The 23309-nt window shown below is 33.6% G+C and overlaps 1 protein-coding gene and 1 long non-coding RNA gene across 7 annotated transcripts; one reads left to right on the plus strand and one right to left on the minus strand.

Annotated features, from left to right (window-relative positions):
- Nucleotides 1-18080: 18080 nt before the first annotated feature.
- On the plus strand, nt 18081-18753 carry LOC138910772 (uncharacterized). Its single transcript, XR_011415904.1, has 2 exons — nt 18081-18591; nt 18630-18753. It is a non-coding gene; the product is annotated as an uncharacterized lncRNA (long non-coding RNA).
- Nucleotides 18754-19471: 718 nt separating this feature from the next.
- On the minus strand, nt 19472-23035 carry LOC104102073 (scarecrow-like protein 14). Of its 6 annotated transcripts, none has more exons than XM_009609681.4 (4): nt 22900-23035; nt 22296-22426; nt 19915-22177; nt 19472-19829 (listed from the first exon to the last, which is right to left on the minus strand). In XM_009609681.4, exon 3 carries the CDS (start codon nt 22165-22167, stop codon nt 19930-19932), a length of 2238 nt encoding a protein of 745 aa, XP_009607976.1. In that variant the 5' UTR covers nt 22168-22177; nt 22296-22426; nt 22900-23035; the 3' UTR covers nt 19472-19829; nt 19915-19929. The 6 variants fall into 6 exon arrangements, with proteins under 6 accessions (XP_009607976.1, XP_018628267.1, XP_070058082.1 ...); XM_018772751.3 differs by lacking the exon at nt 22900-23035 and adding an exon at nt 22707-22855; XM_070201981.1 differs by having other exon boundaries at nt 19472-22177.
- Nucleotides 23036-23309: the final 274 nt, after the last annotated feature.

Consider the following 23309-nt stretch of genomic DNA (forward strand, 5'->3'; position numbering starts at 1 on the left):
CAAGCAACACAAAGCCGTCTATATATTCCTCCGTTGTGAAAGCCAGCTCTGATTTTTCTCGCCCCTTAGATTTATGTCATCATGATTTGACTTTCGTTTGATTGATGCGACTACCTTAAAAGATTCTTCACAATATTTCCATTCACATAGGAGTATTATAGTCTGTTGCATAGGAGTAATGTAGTCTGTTTGGTTTAGCTGGAATAATTAACTTGTTTTGATAAGTGTTTTTCTTTTAAAAGGAGCCGAGAGTTTATCGGAAACATCTTCTCTATCTCTATGAGGTAGGAGTAAGGTCTGCGTACACATTATCCTCCCCAGACCCCATTTATGGGATCAAACTGAGTTTGTTGTTGTTGTTTTTCAAAAGTACCTTTGGTGAGAAGCATGTTTCACCAAGCTTTTAAAAAGTGTTTCTAAATGTATTTTTTTCAAAATTACTTCTCAAAAAAGTGAATATGAGAAGAAGCTACTTTTTTTGCTTCTCCAAAACTGTTTTTGCTTCTCATCAAAAACACTTTTTTTCTCTTAAAATTTTGGCCAAACATTTCAACTTTGGGAAAAATTCACTTTTTTTGAAAAAAAAATACTTTTCAACTTGGAGAAACTCGGCCAAACATGCTATTAGTCTTTTAACGTCACTGCAGAAATTATAGTGTTTGATCATATTATGTTAAGGCATTTTTTCTTAGTTGATAAAAGAAAATTGATACGGCAGTATTATTTGGTAGAAGTATACTTATTAAAATATGACAAGTTATGAAAGAATGATTTTAAGATCAACAATGTTATGTAAGAGTAAATTTGTGATTATACTAATCCTATAAAAAAAAATGGGGTTTAATGAAAACACAATCACAAATATGTATGGGGAAAAAAACGCAAAAATAAAAGAAGAAAAAATTAGCATTACATTGCAGTACTTTAAACAACAAAATTTTTACATGTAAATCTCGACGATAATCAATAATGATAACCTGATAAAAACGGAAACAATTATATAACATGTTAAAATATATTGATAATATAAAAAAAAAATCATTGTCAAATGCATATAATTTAAATCCTAACGTATAACAAGGCCTAGACAAGTAGGCAAAGGACAATAGAGTTACCAAATTAAGAAAGTTAAATGGAAAGAGCATAGGGCGCAGGCAATGAAGTACTCGTTGTGTAGTATGTATCAACTTCCCTGTGTATGTTATCAGCGAGATTTCTGGGCTATCTTTCTCATGCAGATTTCAACTGTACTCTATATATTTAAATAAGTGAATGAGTGGTTATTTGAATTAGGTCGTCTTCTTATTTTTTTCATTACCACTAAAACAATGAAATGAAAAAGTTTTGATTCACCAACAAAGGGTTGTTAGTTGATCGAGTGGTAAGTACTCTTTCATCCTTAACAAGAAGTATCGGATTTGAATCCTGAATATGAAATCACCTTTATTAGGGAGCGATTTATCCCCGTTACCGAATAGAAAACTAAAAAAAAGAAAAAGTTTTGATTGATATTAGCTTCGGCGGTAGATGTTCACGGTAAAGGTAACAAAACAAGTTTGATTTGACAAACAAATTTATTGTCTTGTCCAGACATAAAAAGGTATGGTGTAAAATCAAATAGGCTTCTCATTAGAATCCTAAGGTAATATAGGTATAGCTCTTATAAGAGTGAAAAAGCTAAGTCCTTTTAAATGAGAATAATCAAACCTACGATTATAAGCAAAGGTACATTAGTTCCTCCCAAGCTCAATGGTCATGTCATTGCACTTGATCATGAAACTCGTGCTCGTGTTTCCTTCTTCTCCGGTTAGAATGGATTTACAAGTAATTAGTTTATGATTTTAAGTTATATATATGGTTAGCGACAAAAAAAATTACACCATCAAATTATTTTTACTTGTTGCGGTAGGTACAATCGGGGCCAGATGGAGGGTCGAACCACTAAAGCAAAGGTTTTATGGCCCCCAACTTTTTGAGGCTTCATTTTTTTAAAATTAATAATATAGTTTTTCTTATAGTTAATCTCTCTTAAAAAAATACTACTATTGACTACTGTATGATAAAAAAAATACAGTATATGATTTTATTAAAAAATAAAAGAGAACGATTTAGCCATATGATTGATGGTGACAGATGAAAATTTTCTTTCTGATATTAATATTCTTTTTCTTTTCTTTACCTTCTCATAAGTAATAAAATTTATACCATGTACTTTCCTTTTTTTCATGTCGTTAATTTATCCATTCTCTCAAAAATAAGGGCAAAGGCATTGAATAAATTAAATTGTGTATTTCTCTTTTCTTAGTTTTCAAGCATTGCAAAAAGCGAACTGAATCAGTGAAAATTTGTAGTGATGTCAAATTATCAACTTCTAAAATCAGGTTATATTATTTTAACTTCTATTGTCTTATAATTAAATTTTACCTCTGGTAAGTTCTACTTATATGTGTATATTGCTTTTTATTGAATATTAGAATTCAAACGTGTAAATCAGATTACTCAAAATACACAAAAAGAAAAAAGAGGAGAAAAACTGAACTTCAATACCATCTCAAAAGGAGTTATGTAAACAATATCTTAAGCAAAATTAGATGGATTGGATAAATTATCAACTGAAAAAGAAATATAAAGAGAATCTATTGTAAAAACTTACTAACTTTACATCTTAAAAAACTAGAAAATTAACTTTAAATAAAATTACATAAATGAACTGTACATGCCTTTAACTATAACTAATCTTGAATATTCTGTCTGCTCGACACTCTAAATATACATGCCTTTAACTATAACTAACTCATACAAGAACAACAATTATACCATAATTTTAAGTTTTTTGGGATCGATTAAATGAATCTTCATTATAGTTCCATTTGGATCTGTTTTGTCCAAATATTGAATAATTTAGTTATTTATTTAACAGCAAAAAAACCTCTTACATTTTCTTTCCATAGACACAAACCTTCAAAAAATTGAAAAGATTTCTAGGAAAGACTCTTGAAATTGAGGAATAGGAGAGTAGAGAGCATGGTCTACCTATATACTGGTATCTCACTAGAAACAACATAAAAAATGAAAAGCATCCCAAGAGATGGAAAATAACAAAAATATTACCTAGATCATAGTATTTGTTCTTTTTAGATTGTGACACACCCATCAACAATTTTAATTATAAGTGTACTTGTCTCGACTATTTCTTTTTAATCTTTCTAAGAATCTAGATTAATTAGAACTGCAATAATTTTAATATAAATTTAATTAGTTAAAACGACAAATATTTGTTTAGTGTAATTAACAAAGAGTTAATCATATTCCCATGAAGGAGCGTGGATATTAAGAGGTCGTTTTGTACAATGGTGAAATAAACAAGGATATCTTATGGGATGTGATATCACAAGGAACCGGCTATACCACATTTTATATAAGATAGCCAATCTTACAATTTTAATGTAAAACTTATTTCGGAATTAACTAAATCCTATTATCAAATATGAGATAAATACATTTTTAAATTCTATCCTGAAATTATGGGTGAAATTAAAAAATAGCCAGATTTACAAGTGGTAATTGAAAAATAGTCACCGTTTCAAAAGTAATCGAAATTTAGCCATTTTTCATGTAAATATAAATATGAACGAAAACACTGTTCAAAATCCGTATATTGGAGTTTCAGTAAAATATACTGAAGTTCCAGCATAATACATTACAGTTCCAACATAATATACTGGTCCAGCATAATATGCTGGAATTTTACACACAGGTGCTCCAATTTTCAGTATATTATGCTGAAACTTTCCGTGTCCTGGAGTTCCAGCATAATATGCTAGAAGTGCATATGCAGGTGCAACAATCTCCAGTATATTATGCTGGAACTTTTTGTATTGCAGCAAAATAGCGGCTATTTTTCAATAACTTTACAAACGCTAACTATTTTTCAATTAATAATCTAAAAACTAACTAGCCCGTGCTATTTTTACCGAAGTTATTATCCTGTTCCTCGTACCAAACGACCATCAGTGTTGGCGTGGAAAGTAAAGAAAACTGTGGGAATAATTCAAAGAGACCGTACGGAAATGAGAGGTAATGTGAGGAGTTGGGCTTTGGCATTGCTGCAAATATCTGCACAGATTTTAAACTTACATGGAAGTGTGGCCAAAAAGGCCCCTCCACTACGCCGTGTTCGCCGCTTATTGTCACCGGGGCAGAGCTAGTAGCCCGGTTACGGTTTCAGGAGAACTCAGTAATTTTTGCTCAAATATTATATAGTATATTTATATTAAAAAATTTATTAAATATATACCAATATTAAATTTAAAATTTACTTATTAATATTAAAATTCGTTAAACTAAAAAGCGGAACCCATAATATTGAAATTTTGGCTAGGTGTCTCTGATTGTGACTCTTCCCCCTCTCTTTTTTCTGAAAATTAGTCCTCTGCCATCAATGTCACATCTCTGAGTTACTAATAATTATCAGCATTCTCTGGTCCAATGGGTACATCTACTAATTGAGTTTCACAGAGACTTTAGGTTGCACAACTATATAATTCCTCCGGTCCACTTTGTGATTTTTTTTTTCTTCACTTTTTACATATTTTCACCTTTTAACATTAATTAATAATGAAATTAGTCATATTAATTAATCTTAATTTACTTATTGAAAATATAACAAACTACTCCTAGGTTCTTTACTCCAGGTATAACTTTGAAAAAAAAAAGTTAATTCCTTTTTGATATTTGAAAAAATCAAATATTATGAACCACAAAAAAATATATCAAAAAATCACTTAAAATGGACCGGAAGGAGTATTGATTAGACTTGTACTGGTTGATCTTATAAGCAAGCTTTATTACAGGACTAAATTTCACATATAATCAAGAATAATATTATTTTAGTATTTTTTTACTACTTTCTCCGTTTCAATTTATGTGAACTTGTTTGACTGGACACGGATTTTAAGAAAAATAAAAACTTTTGAAATTTATGGTCCTAAACAAGTTAAAAAGGGCCCCAGAGTATTTGTGTGGTTATAAAAGTTTCTCATTAAATGTAGAAATGTAAGTTTAAGCTAAATTGTTACCAAATTTAGAAATAGATTATTCTTTTTAGAATAGACCAAAGAGGAAATAGGTTAACATAACCTGGAACAGAGGGAGTATTCCATTTTTAAAAAGTGGTAGTTCTTTTTTTTGGTTCAACTTATGTGGTGTTGTTTCTTCTAGATATGAAATTTAACGAAGAAGGAAACACTTTATTTTATCATTATTGAGATAATTTATAGCCACGGAATTTCCTTATTTTGTTATGTTAGGATTACAGTTTAGAGTTAAACTGTCATTAAATATAAAAATGTGTCATTCTTTTTTGAATTGACTAAAAAGAAATGTGTCACATAAATTGGGACGAAAAAAGAACTGTTTCTTAAATATTTGAAAATAATTTAACATAAACTTTTCATATTTATCTTCAATGGGAAGCTTTTTTGATCATATAAATATTATGACATGTTTAAATCAGAAGTTTCAAACGTCTTATAGCTCACAGTTGTTATAACATATTGAAAATGATAAGATTTAAAAGTGTTAATGTTTTTATTAATTTTTTTGTATAGTCAAACTATATTGTACATATCGCAACGGAAGGATATTATTGATGAACAAGTTTTTATTCCCGAGCATCATAGCCTAATATGTCTCTTTTGGCAATTGTATAATATGCATGATGTGATTAAGATAACCTTTTATCTTGGGGAAGCTTATACGTTGTTTAAAATAATGCGATATATACAAGACTTGCAGATACAATTATTATTAGTACTATTATGTGGAAGGAGATAATACATTTTCAGGATATTTTCTTTTCCCTAATCTGATCAACATAATTTGATCTTGAAATTAAAGTTGATGGACTAATGACGAAATCCAACAACCAACTAGTGACGGCTTGATGTGAGGCTTAGTTGGTACCATGTTACAAATGCTAGCGTTATGAATTAGTGTTTACACTAAATTAATAGGTGTATAGCATGTGTTTATATATAAACTTTCCTCTACGCCTTCTATTTGTCACTAATACTGGTAATAATTCACCAAATAATTATTCGTCTATAAAAACTATGATTTGTAATATATTGAAAATAACAGATATTACCTAGTGCAACAATTCAAAATAATATACTCCTAATGTAAAAATTCTTTGTTGTATCATTGCCTTAACGTTTCCGGTTGTCCCCAAACTTTTCGTTGTAGCATAGCCCTAATAGTTCCCCGCCTCAAGTGGAATCATAATATTTTGGTCTTCTTTTTTAACTATTTGTTTTTGTCTCAACTACCTCTCTACAGTTAACTACAATGGTTAAGCGTAGATTATATAATAATAATAATAATAATCATTATAATTGTGTCATAATATAATATTTTGCAAGGGTACAGATTCACACATAAGTTTTGAAAAGAGGAGTACTTGTTATAAGGGTTTAGTGAAGCTCAAGGATTGCATAAATGCAGGGTAAAACTGCGTATAATAGACTTTTATGGTTCGGTTTTTTCCGGACCCCACGCATAGCGGGAACTTAGTGTACCGGACTGACTTTTTTTTTTAAAGTTGTGAAGAACCAAAATGGAAAAGTTAGTAATGAGCCAAAATGGCAAATGAGTAATCAACTCAACTACTCTAAGCCAATGGCAGAGCTAGAGAATGAGTGATGTGTTCGAATTAATTCACTAATTTTTATTTAGACTTTATATTTGCATTAGAGAATTCATAATATTTATATAAATATTTAATGCAAATTCACTAACAAAAAACGAGAAGGAAGGCCTTGCACCAACGATAATATTTTCTCCGTATGACCTATAATTACGGGTTAGAGTCACAAAAATAATTACTAATACTTGAATTACAATAGCTGTCTGCATCATATTCTTTAAAGTACAACATTTCCATGAACCCTGCGTGAATGCGAAAAAAAAAAAAAAAAAAAATTGTACCCGGCCCTAAAATTTAAAACCCTTAAATTTCAACTATTCGAGCAAACCTTGAAAACCCCATAGAGAAGTTCACGTGTCTTCCTTCAATACACATAGCCGTCAGTCAATTTTTAAAATTCTTTTGCAGGACGCAACAGTACATATCCCCCCAATAAAACCTAAATGCCACCATTACAAGGTAAGTCTTTCTTTTCCATATTAAGTTTGCAATTATTCTCTGTACATCTGCGGAAATTAAACTGACTCAGTAATTATTAAAATTCTCAGTAATTTTTAGTACCTCGGATTGTGATGTTTAACTGTTCGGATACACCTTAATAATCTCTCTCTCTCTCTCTCTCTCTCTCTCTCTCTCTCTCTCTCTCTCTCTCTCTCTCTTAATTGACAGTAACTTTTTGGAAACAACCAACCAATCCTAATATCTCGTATTCAATACTCATCACTTCACTACAATCTGATATTTTATTAGTATTTATAGATCCCTCTTTAACTCCATACTGCTATCTCTTTCTCTTTTCCCTCCCTCTTATGTTAGGTTTTTGCCCTATTATATTATCATCTTCTTTATCTTTTGTATTATCATCTTCTTGGTATCGAAATTACTGGATTTAGTTGAATCTAATAGTATCAAGTGTATCAGTCTCTATCATTGTAATATACGAGTGGATCTAACACCTTAGGAAAGTGCCCTTTTCAGTTTTTTTCCTTATTGCCCTCTATAAATCTAGCCTTTTTTGTGTTTATTTTGTTGACTGTTTAGGGTTAGGGCTAGAGATTTCAAGTAGCCTTTTTTTCTTATCTTATTTTTGTCCTAATTTTTGCATGGATCAATGCATATTATTGCCAAAGATCTCATACCCTCAGTCAGTTTTTGCTGGTGGAGCATCATCAAGATTCACATAGCCTTTTTAGGGATTTTTGGCCCTATGGCTTATTGATATGGGAATCTTGATGATGCTGCAGCGGCGAAAAATGGCTATTTTTGTAACGATTTTCATCGTCCTGAATCCAGACTCTGGGATATTGCTTCAACATATTTGAATCTGAAAAAGGTAAAAGTATTTCAATATCTATTCATTTGATGGTTTACTATTTTGCCCTATATAGATTGTTTTGTTAAGAATGAAAACAATAGTAACGGAGAAATAAATTTTAGACTGCTTCTTTTACTTGTCGATCTTACCATTAGATGACAAAGGCTCCACAGAAATCAACCGGATCCATGATTTAAATTTTATGAGTTCAAGGTTGCGAGTTTTATGAAAGTATGCATTCAGAACTTAATATTTACATTATTGTTTTGGATTCTTACTCATGTATGTGTTCAATTGAACTAGCCCCTAATCGAAAGAAAGGAGACTGTTTATTTTTACACGTGGAGAGTAGTACAAATAAAAACAACAACAATTCAGTATAAATTCACTCGTGAGTGAGTTTGTACAAATGTACAATTTATTTCTTCACAGAAGTTTTAGCCATCCTTTTGTTTATTTTCTACAACTTAAACTTATTCTACGTTTCAGAATCAGAAAATGTTTTTTGCCATTTATTTAAGCCCAAGTCCTTTGGGACACTTTCCCCAGGTTGTGGGGGAGAAGGGTAAATTTCAATGAGGGTATAATTTTTTCTTTTTCTCTTTTTCTGATTAATTGTTCTGAGCTTTGCCGTACTAGTGGGATGCAATAGCCAGTAAATATGTCTGTACTTCAATTTCAATAGTATATATTCACTATAGAAAATGAAATTATTTTTGTGTCAGTTTTGGATTCTGCAACTCCACTAGCTTTTCTGCTTATAAGACTTTCTTTCTCTATCTACTCATAATCTGTGCTCGATATATAGTAGGAATACTTCTTTTGGGGCCTTTAGTAAATGATGCCTTCAGATTTTGCATAAAAAACATGCCAATGTACAGTTCCAGGTAAGTAGCATATAGTACTGTTATTACAAGAAGTGAGAGTTTTTGTGGCTATTTTATATGGTAATTCCTTTAGTTGCTACAAAAATACATAGTGGAGGAGTAGTAGTGTATCTTTTAGGAAAGTATTGGAGCTCTTATTTTTTCCCCTTTATATTTAGATCTAATGTTCTTAGGATTTCCTTTTGGCTATATATGATGTGATATGGCTAATAGGTACCATGAACTCTTAAAAGATTTTTGACCTTTTTTTTAAAATTCTGCTTCCCCAGCGCCCGGTATAGAGGCCAAGAACTAAAAACAAGGAGTTGGACACTTTATAAAGGCCAAATACATAGACAGCCACCTAAACTTGTCATGAATTTTTTACTTAGACATCTTAACTGAGCATGTTTCCTATTAGACATTCAAACTACCATCAAAGTGTGGCTATTGGACACTAAAATCTCAGTCCCAAAAAAAGATCAGCGTGTGAAACGCTGCTTACGTGACAGTAACCAATTAAAAACAGCCACATCAATTAAAAGAAATCCACCTTGAATTTACTAATCCCCACAACTAATCCTTGGCTCTTCTTCTCCGCTGCCTTCATTCGATCCAGCGATGGAGTAAATCCCCTCATAGTGTATTGCCCCTTTTCCCTTCTCTAGTTACCACCTTCTTCGGGGAAGGAGAATATGATGACTTTACTCCTTTTTTTGTTGGATGTTCCATTGGTCGAAATTGAGGATTTCAAATATAATTTGGATTCAACATTTAATATACACTCAGATTAGTTGATTTTGTTCTTTCAAAATAGCAGAAAAATTTCATTCCTCCTTATCTAGTAAGGATGTTGAAAGAATGAAAAAGTTCATTGATTTATCTTTTTTTAAGGAAAAATTATTGATCAGTGATAAACTTTTCAAATTCATGAATTTGGATCTTTCAAGTGAGGAACAGACAAAAGTACATAGCAAATGAGAAAAGACAACGGAAAAAATAATTCTCTTTTGTAGTCTTTGGGATGAAACACATTGCCTTGGTGCGAAGGTAGTAACTTGCTGGAGAAAAAGTGGGCACGAAATAGGAGAGGAATGAGTTTGACAATAATAATATTTGTGTTTAAGAAGATGAAGACGAGGGATGAAATAAACAGTAAAAGAAAAGTTAGGTCAACAAATCCATATTAGCTTACGCGCTCAAATGTGGGTGAATAACACAACAAATGACATGTCAGCGTGTAGTGTCCAATAGACACACTTTAATGGTAGTTTGAATGTCTAATTGGAAATATCTTCAATTAAGGTGTCTAAGTGGAAAATCGTGACAAGTTTAGATGGTTGTCTATTTTGGCCTAAAGGCCTAAACTCAGAACTAATGACCCTATAACATAAGGAAGTCGTGCAGTGCATTTGTAAAAATGAATAAGTAGGAGGGAGCAAGCTCGGTCTTTCACTACTTATTTGACCTTGCCTCATGGCTCTCAGAAGTAGTGTTGGAGCCACCTTATAGCAAGGGGTGTCAATTGATGCCCCATTTGCATTAAAAATTACTTGGGTAAAATAAATTTTTTATGCATATATACTCTATGTTGACTCTCTTGATTTTTTCGTGTGTTACTTTTATATATTATGACATTCCTTCTTGAAAATTCCGACTCCATCACAGTTCTGAAGCGCATGATGCAATGAATGCAAAGAGTCAGGAATTGCTACTTTTCTAGGGTTTTCCTGCAAAATTTATGTTCTTGAGCATCAAAGATTTTGAGGTTGGGTTGCTCTCATAGATTGTTGTAGACTCTAGCCTACTAAGATCCATTTTTACGTACCTATTCTTCATTTTATCCGTTTAATCTGCACCTAAGGTCGACCAAGAACAGCAATCCATTGTAATATATTGATTTGCCATCTCAACTGTAGTCTAGATAGGGCTAAATGCTCTTTCGAATTTGATAATTTAACTTCTAAGTGAAACTTCAGTCTGCAATGTTATTTCATTTGGTCCAATTTGCTACTCATTTTCGTTTGGCGATTGTTGTAGGGACTTCTTGTAAAATTAGTTGAAATGATGTTCTATCCTCCATTTACGGTTTATGTCTTGGTTCTTGTTTCTTGTTATGTACAATATATTCATCATATATATATATATATATATGTGATGATGAATATATCCTTTCTGTTTTCTCTTTTGCTTGTGTGGGCAGTACCTAGAAAAGAAAAAAAGATACATACAATAATTAGTGTTGAAACTAGGATTTCAAGCTACTAGGCTTGAAAAGACCCGTTGTCGACACTCTAGCTCTATCCCTGACAATAATAATCATCAACTAACGCAGCAGTTTCAAGATAGGCATTAACAATATATGAATACTCACGTCAGCTATGTTATGAAGAGTTAGTGCAGCAATCAAACATCAAAGACACTGGCAATGCTAAGCTTGTTTCTATCAATATTATATCAGCATTTTGATCTGTTTCCTCGTGGAAGTTTGAATGGGGAGGCCACTAAAGCAATTGCTTTAGGCCCCCAGAGTTCAAGGCCCCAAAATTGTTTTTTTTATTTTATATTTTATATATTATAAAATTTATTAATAAAGAGATTAGATTTATACTTTACATTTTGGAATATCCTAGAGGTTATTTGGATAAATAATTGAAATTTATAAGAAACCTGCAATATTTCTGAAAATGAATAACTTGGTGACGACTTTGCAATTAAAAAAATAAAGCATCTGTTGGAGACGATTATTTCTTATAAAAAGTAGAGAAACATATTTTTTCACTTAAAAATAGACTTGAATTATCCCAAATGAATGAATTTTTTGATATATACTTATGGTACAAAATTGAGATTATAACTTTATAAGATTTATAAAGACACCATCTTAACCGTCATTCTTATAAAATATAATATAAGCCTTAGTGGGGTTGAGTTACCGAGTATCTCCAGTGGTGGGACCTAGCAGATAACCGATCTGAATGATCAAAGATACATACGAAAAGATTCGAACGCAATCGAAAACAAACAAGAAACAAAAAAAATATTATATTAGATAATTTAAGACCTCTTATTCAGATATTTCTTTAGGCCACAACTTTCGTTGAGCCGCCTCGGGTTTGACGTTTTTCTATAACTAGCTTTCAACGTTTCTTCTTGATGATATATATCCTTATTACAATAGTTTTTCGTGTGAGGTCATTTCTATCCACAATTACATCATTTTTTAGAGTTCGCTTGGCTTAATTGATTGAAATAGATAGGCATGAACTGAGTGTTGAAAAACATATTAAATAGTAGTAAGTAATTGCACATTTGAATAAAAGAATTTTTTTTGGTTAAAATGACCTAAATGTTGTTAAAACTAGGGGTATTATCACTTTTAGCCTACGTTAGAAACTATTTACATTTGTTAGCCGAAAAAATGTATAAAATTTATATAATTTTTGTATATAACATGTAGAATATATATATATATATATATATATATATATATATATATATATATATATATATATATATATATATTTTTTTGTTATTATTTTGAGAGCGGCTATAGAACGTAATTTTTACTTGAAACTATTTACAATTAAAGCTAGTTAGCCAAAGAGCGTAGCAGAGAAAAGGTCGGACAAAGAAAATAGTATAGAGGAAATTAGGAATTTGTTTTAAGAAAGATATTTCAAGGGTCACAAAAAAATTAAATATCGTCCTCCCGGAGTATTTTGCTGTGAGTTATCGATACTTTAGTCTTCTTTGCCGTCAAAAAGGCGACACCGTTAATTTTGTTCGCCCCAAAGATCATGTTAATCGTCTGGCGTTGGGCTTCTTCTCCTGCTTTCGAAGATTCCGCGTTATCCCTGTTGCGATCGTAATTGCTCTTAGCTCGATCACTCAAGAATTCTCGGAGATGACCATTCTTCAATAACGTTGCTACCTCCTCCCGAAGATGACGGCAGTCCTCTGTCTGGTGACAGTTTGTCCCGTGGTATTCACACCATAAATTGGGATCCCTCTGGCTAGAATCGAACCTCATAAGTCTCGGGGATCGTGCTTCTTTAATGTTCCTCATGGCTGACACCAGTTCCACTACACTGATGTTAAAGTTATATTCTGACAACATGGGGTAAGAAAGGTCTTGAGGCCCCAACGTTTGTTTATCTTGAAGTGATCTATTATTTCGACCACGATCAGTCCCTCCGTCACCGATGAACTTGTTTGCTGAAATTTCTGCCACGGCCTTCGGTGCGCTCATAGGGAAAAAACCGACCCCTCAAAGTTTCGTCTATCCGCGTCGTAATCATCCTTTGATTTTTATCTGTTCTTCTCCCGCCATTTGACCAATGATGTAGAACCGACCTAATTGTCTTAGATACTTATCTTTGACTCGTACCGGTTGTGAACATCTGGCCAAGTTGTTGCTTGAAAATCAAGCAAGCTCTCTTTCATCTTCCGGGAAGCGTCTGAACTTCTTGGATTCAATCCTTTAGTGAATGCTTCGGCTGCCTATTCATCCGTGACAGTCGGGAACAACATTCTTTCTTTCTTGAATTGGGTAACAAACTCTCGCAATAATTCAGATTCTACTTGTGCGATTCTGAATATGTCGGCCTTTCGGTCTTGCAAGAATCCGCGAGCATCTCAAAGTAATCTATGGAATGCTCGGGTAGTAAAGAATACCACGTTAGGGCTCCCCTCGTGAGAGTTTCGCCGAATTTCTTTAGCAACACAGATTCAATTTTGTGAGGAGCTAGATCATGTCCTTTCACCACTGTTGTGTAAGTGGTAATATGTTTCTATGAGTTTGAAGTTCCATCATACTTTGGCTTATACGGTAATTGAATATACTTTTTCGAGTGTTCGAGTGTTGTACTTGGTTAGACGGTAATTGAACATACTTTTTCGAGTTCGGGCCTTTCAATACTGGTGGTGCGCCCAAAATTTGATCCATGCGGGCGTTTACTTCGCTCATGAACCGTAAAAGCTCATCTTTGAATGAATCGTTCTCGTTATTAAGACCTGATCTGCTCCCCCAGCCCCATCGGAGCCAACTTCACCTCTAGGAGTGTTGTTGTCTACTCTTTACTTTTTTTTTGGTATGCGGGAACAACGGGAGGTACCGGGTCGCGCCTGTTTGCATTATTCGAAGCACCTGATAGCGCATGCTTTAGTTCCATCATAACCCGATCTTGTCATGTGAGATGGCCTGGAATGACTGTTTGTTGCTCTTGCATGATCCTTACAACATCCACTACTTGTTCCTCGTCAGCATCATCGGGGGTGCCTCCCGAACCTATCGAGGGTACCATCGATCATGCACTGATATGGCGTATTTCCCCTCATTGCCGGTATCACTGATCGAGTCTTCGAAATGAGGCTGATACCTTCGAATTTCAAGGATGTGTGCATCGTTAACACTGTTATCTGCCATTTTTTGCGATTATTTCTAAGAAAAAATAGTCAAAAAAATGTTAGTAAAAATGGCAAGGATCAATTTAATTGCATGACTGTCTAGGCCCCACGGTGGGCTCCAAACTGATTACCCGTAAAATGATACAGTTGAATTTATACGTGGTTTCTAGACAAGTGAACTATTTTGATCCTGAAATAATATAATAATTGAAGAAATACACAATAGTTAGCCTTAGAATGTAGATGAAATAGCAAAGATGATGATTTCGTGAACACAGTTTCGGAACACAGCAACGATGAGATCTAAAAGTAAGAAAGTAAAATTGTATAAAGCTTTGTATAGAATATAGTATATGTTCTTGCCAGAAAATTCGTACCCTTTACAATGGTAACTGAGCTCACTATTATAGCTAAACTTAGGGAAAAGGGTTCTAGGATCATGCCCTCCTTTAATGCCAATTATGGGGGTCATTGATGAAGATGTAATGTTGAGTATAATTGTCAAATTCTCTATAACGTATCGTCGCTCTTAATGTTGTAGAATATTCCTTAGTAAATGCTACCGGGCGCAGATCATTCAATACACTTTTATGAACGTTATCCGTTCCGTTGACAAGCACAGTGGCTGCGTTTGGTCCTCAACCATCCCATCTTGGGTTTCACGTGCCCTCATTTTAATCAGCTACGTCTCATATCATAGTTTACCCTATACACATACACCACATGACAATATACAGAATATGATATTCTTTTACATACAAAAGAAATGCAAACAAGCAATCCTAAAATTCATTTCTCTCCGAGAGCGAACTTAGAAACCTTAAGGAGACTTTGGATTCCTTAAGATTATTTTATTATTTAACTATTTAGTTATAAAATTTACTGAGTCGATTAATTCAAATTCGTCTCGAAAAGTCTACTAAAGGAGTATAGCACACCCTATCTAAATTCTTCATTCTTGGGTACGTGAGAAGGCTACAAACTAGTTTACCCGGGAATCAAGAATTTTTGTAGGATGCGCTCCCGGTGTTTACACTAACTCATGGTTAATTAATATACGTTCTCCCCTTATTAAGTTACTTAATTATATAAATTAATATGATTAGTATAAACACTCGATGATGGTAAGTATTTATCCTCCTTTAGCTTAAACTAGCTACAAACTAATTCACATAATGAGCAGGCTACAAACTGGTTCAAATGGGCTTTATGATAACAAGAATGCCAAAAATTCTGGTGTGGCCACTTCAATCCAAGCATATTGGATTGAAAAATTAACCTAAATAACGTCCTTCCAACCCTTAAATTAAAATAGCTAGTAGATGCATAATATACAGTCAAACCTCTTTATAACAACATCATTTGTTACGATATTGTTTGGCCGCTATAGTGAAGTGTTGTTATAGAGGAATATATAACATAATATATAAATCTGTTCCGAGAAAAACTTGACTTTTAGAGTGAATGGTTGTTATATAAGGATGATGTTATAGACAAGTATGACTGTATGTATAATTCATATATAATATGTGTATAATTGTATACTATACGTATATAACCTATATATGTTGACTAAGAAAAATAAACAGAGGAGCTTGGTTATTTGTGTAAAGATTCCTACTGGATTTGTTCTGACTCAACCTCGCCCCTTTTGGATTAGTTATTTATCATTTTAAATATTTTTGAAGAATTAACCCAAAGATCCCTATTTTTTCAGTTTAGAATCAATGATAATTGCACAAACCAGATCAGTTCTAGTTGTGTTTAATCGCCAGACAAAAATAAAATAAAAAAAATAAAGCTTTCCCAATAGATATAAACACGCATAAGAAGAATGCTCGAAATTTAAAACCAATTCTACATTGTACAAAATCTGGTATACATTAAATAACAGAGCAAACATACTATTCTATATACTTTCACATTGTTGCAATACACAAAAAAAGTTTACCAAAACGAGCCGTTTCCTTTTGTTTTTTTCTTTCTGATTAAAGAACCAATATATTTAAACACAAGTCTTTCTCCTTGTTACAATTGCAAAGAAAAGCTCAAGATCAGGTGGCTGAAAATAACCTTCCTTAGGCTGATGACTCTGCTGTTTCACGTAAACTCGTTTCTTTTTCGGCGGCGGCGGCGGGCACAAAGAATTCACCATTATCCTACACGTGTCACGCTTTGGAGTCTTGCATCCTTCTTCTACCACCTCGTAATCACTCTTCACCCTCTCCTTCATTTCAACAATGACGTAAATATAGTTGTCGGTCGAAGTTTTTCTTGAATATTTCAACCCTGTTGTCTATAATAAGAGTTGTGATTATAAACAGACTTGTGATAGTGAAAGCAAAAGAGTTAACGACAGGACGTGCTACGACCTAGAGATTACAATACAATTCTTTCCTTATATAGCAGTATCTGTAATCTGATAAACGAATAGATTGTATGAGTAAAAATGTTTTATGTAGCAGTGTGTGTGTGTGTGTGTTTTTATAGTAGTATGGTTGGACTACTTTCTATTGGAGGGAAAAGGGGAGCGTTTGTGTGGGCTGTCAAAGGGAAAAGGCTTGTTCCGGAAGCTGCTTTTCTGACTTATATCCAATCGTGTGATGGAAGTTTTATTATGATTATCTTACGTGGCATAAAATGTAGCGACTTTCGACACGTGGCTATTTTTGATTCGTTGGCTTAAAGTTTAGATTCCCGCGAAAATGCTGAGAAATTGTGGGTATGAATCTAGACCACTCGAGTTTGTAATTTTTATTCATGTTGTATTTTTCTCTCCTAGTGAAATGTGAACATAAAATGATAATAATGGGCTTTATTCGATGCGTATGCCTTCTGTGGGCCAAATAAGTAATTGGGTTATGGCCCATACTGAGAGAGCTACGTGGCAAGAAATGGGTACACGCGTTGAAATAGAGCAAAATACAAAATTGATATTTACTAACCCAAAAGTATATATATATATATATATATTTTTAGAATGGCTAAACATATACTCTCTCCATTTTAATTTATGTGAACATATTTTCTTTTTAGTCCGTGCCAAAAAGAATGATTTCTTTCATTATTTGGAAACAATTTACCTTTATGTAATAATTTATAGCCACACAAAATATATGTGCCTTATTTTACACCACAAATTTAAAAATCTTCTCTTTTCTTAAATTTCATATATAGTCAAATGGATTCACGAAACGAGGTACTATATTTCTCATAGAGATAGCTTCATCAAGGGGTTGTCACTACAGGAACATCTTTTGGATTCTAATGATTTACGGTCTCTAAAAGTCTATAGACCCATCCACGTGCAGTTCGGGTAGAAATGATACTATGTAGCCACTTTAAAAATATATTATTTAAAAATTAGTTAATGCGTCATGTATTTTAATTTTTTAGTTTAATTTTTTAGGTCAAAATGCCATAAATTATTCTGAAGTTAATATTTTTAATTTAAAATTTCATGATAAAATAAATACTGACTAATTTATAAATATTTTTTGACTAATTTTTTAGGTCAAAATATGTGCACTTGCTCCCCGTTCGTGGCTTAAAGGGCCAATGAGACTTTTGGTCCATCTTTCTCTTTTGCCTTTTTCCCATTTACTATCTTCATTAATTTTATCAAACATTATTTGACTCAACAACAAATTTCAGACGTTAATTTAATTTAGCTAATTTAATTCACTTAACATATTAGGTATGATGAAGGAGAATCTATTAAAGTAACATTTGAAATCAATCTAAAATGTAAAGGATTTTAAAATTATATTAATGTTAGCAATTATGATGATGTATTACCTTTTCAAATAGTATCTTAATTATATAATCAACGAGTGGGAATCTCTGACAACGTCTCTCTACTGGCTAATAACATGGCCAGTTCAGCCTACTAATAATCTATAGCCTGTCATCTCCAAAATCTGAGCTGTTTTTTCTACAAATCCATCCATCTAATAGCTGTCAATTTTGTTGCCTTACTACTATAAATACTCCCTTTTCCACTCTTTATTTTCACCATCATTTTGTGAATAAATCTCTCTTTTCTCCATTCAATTTTCAAAATCATTATAAATTTAAATCTCTTTCATTTCTTCATCAAAATGGCTTCTGTTAGCATCATCAAAGCTTTCTTGCTTTTCGTCTTTCTCGTTGTTGTTACTGTCTCGGCTCAGGAGCCTAGTCTTGCACCAGCTCCGTCGCCTGATGCCGGGGCGGGTTTCTCTTTGCCGGTTTCTGGTGTTTTGATTGGAACTTCTTTGCTCGTGTCTTTGTTTGCTGTATTAAGGCATTAAGAAGTTGAGGTTTTGGATTTTCTTTTTTAAAATTGGGAGAGGCATATGTTGTTCAAATTGGTTGGATGATGAAATATTATTGTATTGATTCTTTGTTCTTTTGTATATGGGATTTTGCAATGTGATGAAATAATATAATCTTTTGATTCTTCTTCATAACAAAAATGTTAAACTTATTGTCTCCAATGTGAAAAGAAGAAAACATTGAGCATAATGTCAATATTGGCCAAGTAGCAGAAGATAGATAAAGAACAATGTTAATATTGGCCAAAGATGATGTTTAGGGGTCGTTTGGTATATGGAATTAGGATAATAATCCCGGAATAAAGTTTGGGATTAACTTTATTCTATGTTTGGTTTGGGGTATTAGTTAATTCGGGAATAAGTTTTATGCTAAAATGATGCGATTAGTTATCTCATATAGAAGTGGGATAACTAATCCCATTGGATATCTCAGGCGTCGTTTGGTTTGAAGACAAATTATTAATTATGCTGTATTATTTTTATTGACTGTTTGATATGTTGTATTAATCCTAAGATTGTCAATTTTATTGTTTTATTTTGAGATAACTTATCCTGTGATTATTATTTCATCCTCTGGCAGATATAAGTTATTCCGGTACTATTTTTAATTCCGAAACAACTTATCCCAGAATTAGTAACCAAACAATGGATAAGGCAGTACTAAATTTTTATCCCATGATTATTTTTGTTTATCCATAGTACCAAACGAACCCAAAGTGTTTAAGTTATAGAAGCATATTAATCAAGAATTCTTTTATATAGGTTGCGCCATCTTTTAGAAGAAAGGCTAGGGAGAAAATTGGATCTGTTTCCCCTGCACTGAACTTGTGAGGAGAAGAACCCAAATGGACAAAAATCATGCTAGAACTCGCCTTTATTAGTAGAGAAGACACCTATAACACCTTCACAAATCATGGTATATGCTACATATAACTAACATGGTTGATGTAACTAACATGGTTGATGTAAAATACAAATGAAAAGAAGCCAATACACACACTGCTACCTACTATTATTGCCTATTTGCTCAATACTGTTAATGTCATACCCAGGCGAAATGAGTTTTACCAGACACAGATGCTGCTCCAACATTGTGTTGCCATTCCTCTCTCCTGTTGCGATTACCACAGCTCATTGCATTAGGGAAGGAACGCAATCCGCTCCCCTTAGGCGAAACAGTGTTATGAACATAGCCTTCACAGTTGTACTTGTTAACACTAGAAAGGTGACAAAATTTGTTTGCAGGGCATTAGAAAAAGGTGGTTAGATAAATGAATAACTAGCACTTGGAAAAGTGAATACCATTCATCAGCTCATTTAACAAGCTGCCTTCCATGTGGAAAGTGCATATCCGATACGACCCTTCCATCCGTGCAGTAGCCATTCACTATCTACATCGATCACGAAATTCTTGTCATATACCTTGAATCGTTCTGTTGCCATTCTCATGATCTCCTCATCCAAAGGCAGCTGTCGAAAACCAGCTTTCATAATTCGGACTTGCCACTGTTTATATGTTTCTGGCCGTTCAATTCTCTCAGCTGTTTCGCACGCGATGACATTCATTGCCTCCCGACCAAGTATATTCTTTTCAATCAGCATTCTCTCGTGTACTTCCCGGGGAATATTAGCTTCAAGCATATCAAACAAGGATGAGTAATGGAAAAGAGCCTCGCGGAATCGTGTGATAAAGAATGGGGCATTATAAGCGCCATTTACAATCCCCAGTATGAAAACATCTGGATTCAACTTCCTGATAAGATTTAGAACAACATCTCTTGGACTATTTACATCCACAGTCTCATCAAGTAGATTCCTAAAACGGTACAGACAGTTCACCACAAGAACCTCACCCTTATTGATCTTCAGATCCTCAAGTTTAATTGTTTCCCACTTCTGCGCTATAGCATTGAACTCAAAAGGAACATTGAAACGCTCAGCATAGTTAGTTAATCGTCTCCCCGTTTCCTCAACCCTCACTGCTGGTCGAAAACCAGGATGTGGAAAATCAATCCCAGTTATACGAAGCTTGGGAGGTCCACCCGGTCTGGAAGAGAGACGTTGTATGAGGGCAGGCCATTGGAAACCCCACATAATACCAATATCTATAATATGTACAGTTGAATCATTTTCAGCTAGATTCATAATTGCCTTATTTGAGAAAAAGTTAGAGATCTTCCTGAACGGGCAGGCAGCAAGCAGTAACTGGTAACCTTTCAAGACATCAGCCGCTGATACAGGCCGTGTAATAAGGGCTTTATAAATATGAGTACCAGAACCCGCCATCCGTGCCTCAAGACCATTAGCAAAATAATGGGCTAACCTCTGCATCCCATCCCCCATTGGAGAAGAACCTTGCCTGATCTCCTTCAGAAGCTCATTTGCTGTCCTTCGATTTTCCGCAGCAACAGCTTGTGCACAAAGTGTCAAGAGTGTTCTCAAGTCTACTACATCTCTTTTACCCCCTTGTTTCTTTGCTTGTGAATTCTTACTCAAGTCCACTACATTTCTTTTACCCCCTTGTTTCTTTCCTTGCGACTTCTTACCATTAGATCCCTTTGAAACGCCGTTCTCTAACGCATTTCGCCTTGATATAGTCTGCCAGGTCTCGCGAAGAGCAGATTCATCTTTTCCTGCATTGCATAGCAGCACCCTATCGAACATTTCTGATCGTACAGTTGATTCATAAAACACTGCAGACTGCTTGTTATTTCTTTCTTCCATTGAATCTACTACATCTTCTTGAAGAGTGTTTTTCTTCCCTCTTGACCTTTCAGGAGATTGCTTTTCTCCATATTTCGCAACTTTTACTACTGCATCTTTTCTCTCTTCATTTTGCTCGTTTCCCACGGCATTATACCTCACATCAGCAAACAAACTATTGCCCCGAGGAATGAACTTACTTGCCTCCTCCACCCCTTTCTTAAACTGCATAATAGACTCTCTATCACTAAATATATCAGGAATCCTAAGTGTGCTCACAGGAGAATCCACAGGCACATCCGTGACAGTACTTGACGAACTGTGAGGCGACCAAGAAGTTGAACGCAAAGCAACACCATCAGGAAAATGTGACACGTATGGCACGTCATCCCCACCGAGATCAAGATTCCAATTCGGGCATGGTATGCCATCACAACCATCATTTCCACTATAGTAAAAGTGGCTAGTTTCCCTAGTATAATGTCCATTCTGACCTAAATTGGACGGTTTCTCAACAATCGGGGGAGAAGGGTACTCCTCCCCAATGACTTCGTAAAACGATTGTTCTGCAGCTCGAAGAGCTGCAGACTCTTGAAACATACAAGACATTTCTTCAATATCCTCTTCCATTAGCATCTGATTTATATACTTAAGCACCACATCACTAAAATCATAATCCTCATCTGCAGTTGATGGGACTAAAGTATTTGATTGAAATGGACTAATGTCAACATGATTCCTATTGACTAAATTATCATTAACTCTGAGATTATTAATCAGATTTGGATCAGGGAAAAATGAATGAGCTTCATCCTCTAATTTAATTGCACACCCTGCCTCATATAACCCCATGAAATCTAGTCTGCAAGAATCAAGAATTCAAAACCCAAAAAAGTCAATTCCAAATAAAATCTTTTTCAATGATAAAGTACCAAATTAAAAAAAAAAAAAAAAAAATCACTACAGCATGCTAATAATACATTCACTGTTCTTGAGCTGAGAGTCTATCGGAAACCGCATCTCTATCTTCATAAGATAGGTTTGCGTACAGATTATCCTCCTAGATCACACTTGTGTGATTTCACTGTGTTTGTTGTTGTTGTTGTTCATGCTAATAATACATCAAAATACGATACTCAGAACTTAAACCCCGAAAGAAATGAAAATTAATTACTGACCGGACACATGTTTAAATCGGTATAAATCATTTTATTAAGCTAAGATGAGAAGTTTAAAATTAAATTATTTTTAAATATAGCAAGTTACCAAAATATATCACAATAAATTGGGTCAGATGAAGTAAAATTTTAGCTAGATCACCAGAATTGAGCTGATTATCAATACAGCAAAAGACAACGTTATCTAAACATAACCAATAAATAGAAAAATACCTAGTAATAACGTACACTTGTTTTGTAGTTGAATAGTGTAAAGGAATAAAACCGAAGAAGAAAGCTGAAAATGAATCTCTCAAGAAAAAACAGAGCAAATTGCTATCTACGTCAGTATTTTCAAAAGGGATGGACGTGTAAGTACCAAGAATAACTGTTGGTGTAATGAATTGACGAAGATAGAAGAATTTACCTGCAATTCTGAGAACATAGCAGAGGGAAAACCAGAGAAAGAGAAAAAAGGATATTAAGTTATACCAATTTTTTTTATTTGTTACACAAAAAATCACTTATTTATGCCTATATTACTTAAAAAGTTACTTTGCAATATTTCTCAAACCTTCGATGTCTAAACTTTAAATATCTATTTCTCAATCTTTGTCTTTCTTTACTGTTTAAAATAGATGATAATTTTTTTAATTCATATTATAAACTTGTTAACTATTCTTGTTGTTATTATTTTCAATATGACTACTATTTTTCTTTTTTAAACTTGTTAAAATTTATTTTCCTAAGCCGAATGTCTATCAAAAAATCATCTCCACCTTTACAAGATAAGTATAAGGTTTGCATGTACATTAGCCTCTCCAGACACTATACTGT

Source organism: Nicotiana tomentosiformis, chromosome 5 (assembly GCF_000390325.3).
Source record: "Nicotiana tomentosiformis chromosome 5, ASM39032v3, whole genome shotgun sequence".
NCBI lineage: Eukaryota > Viridiplantae > Streptophyta > Magnoliopsida > Solanales > Solanaceae > Nicotiana > Nicotiana tomentosiformis.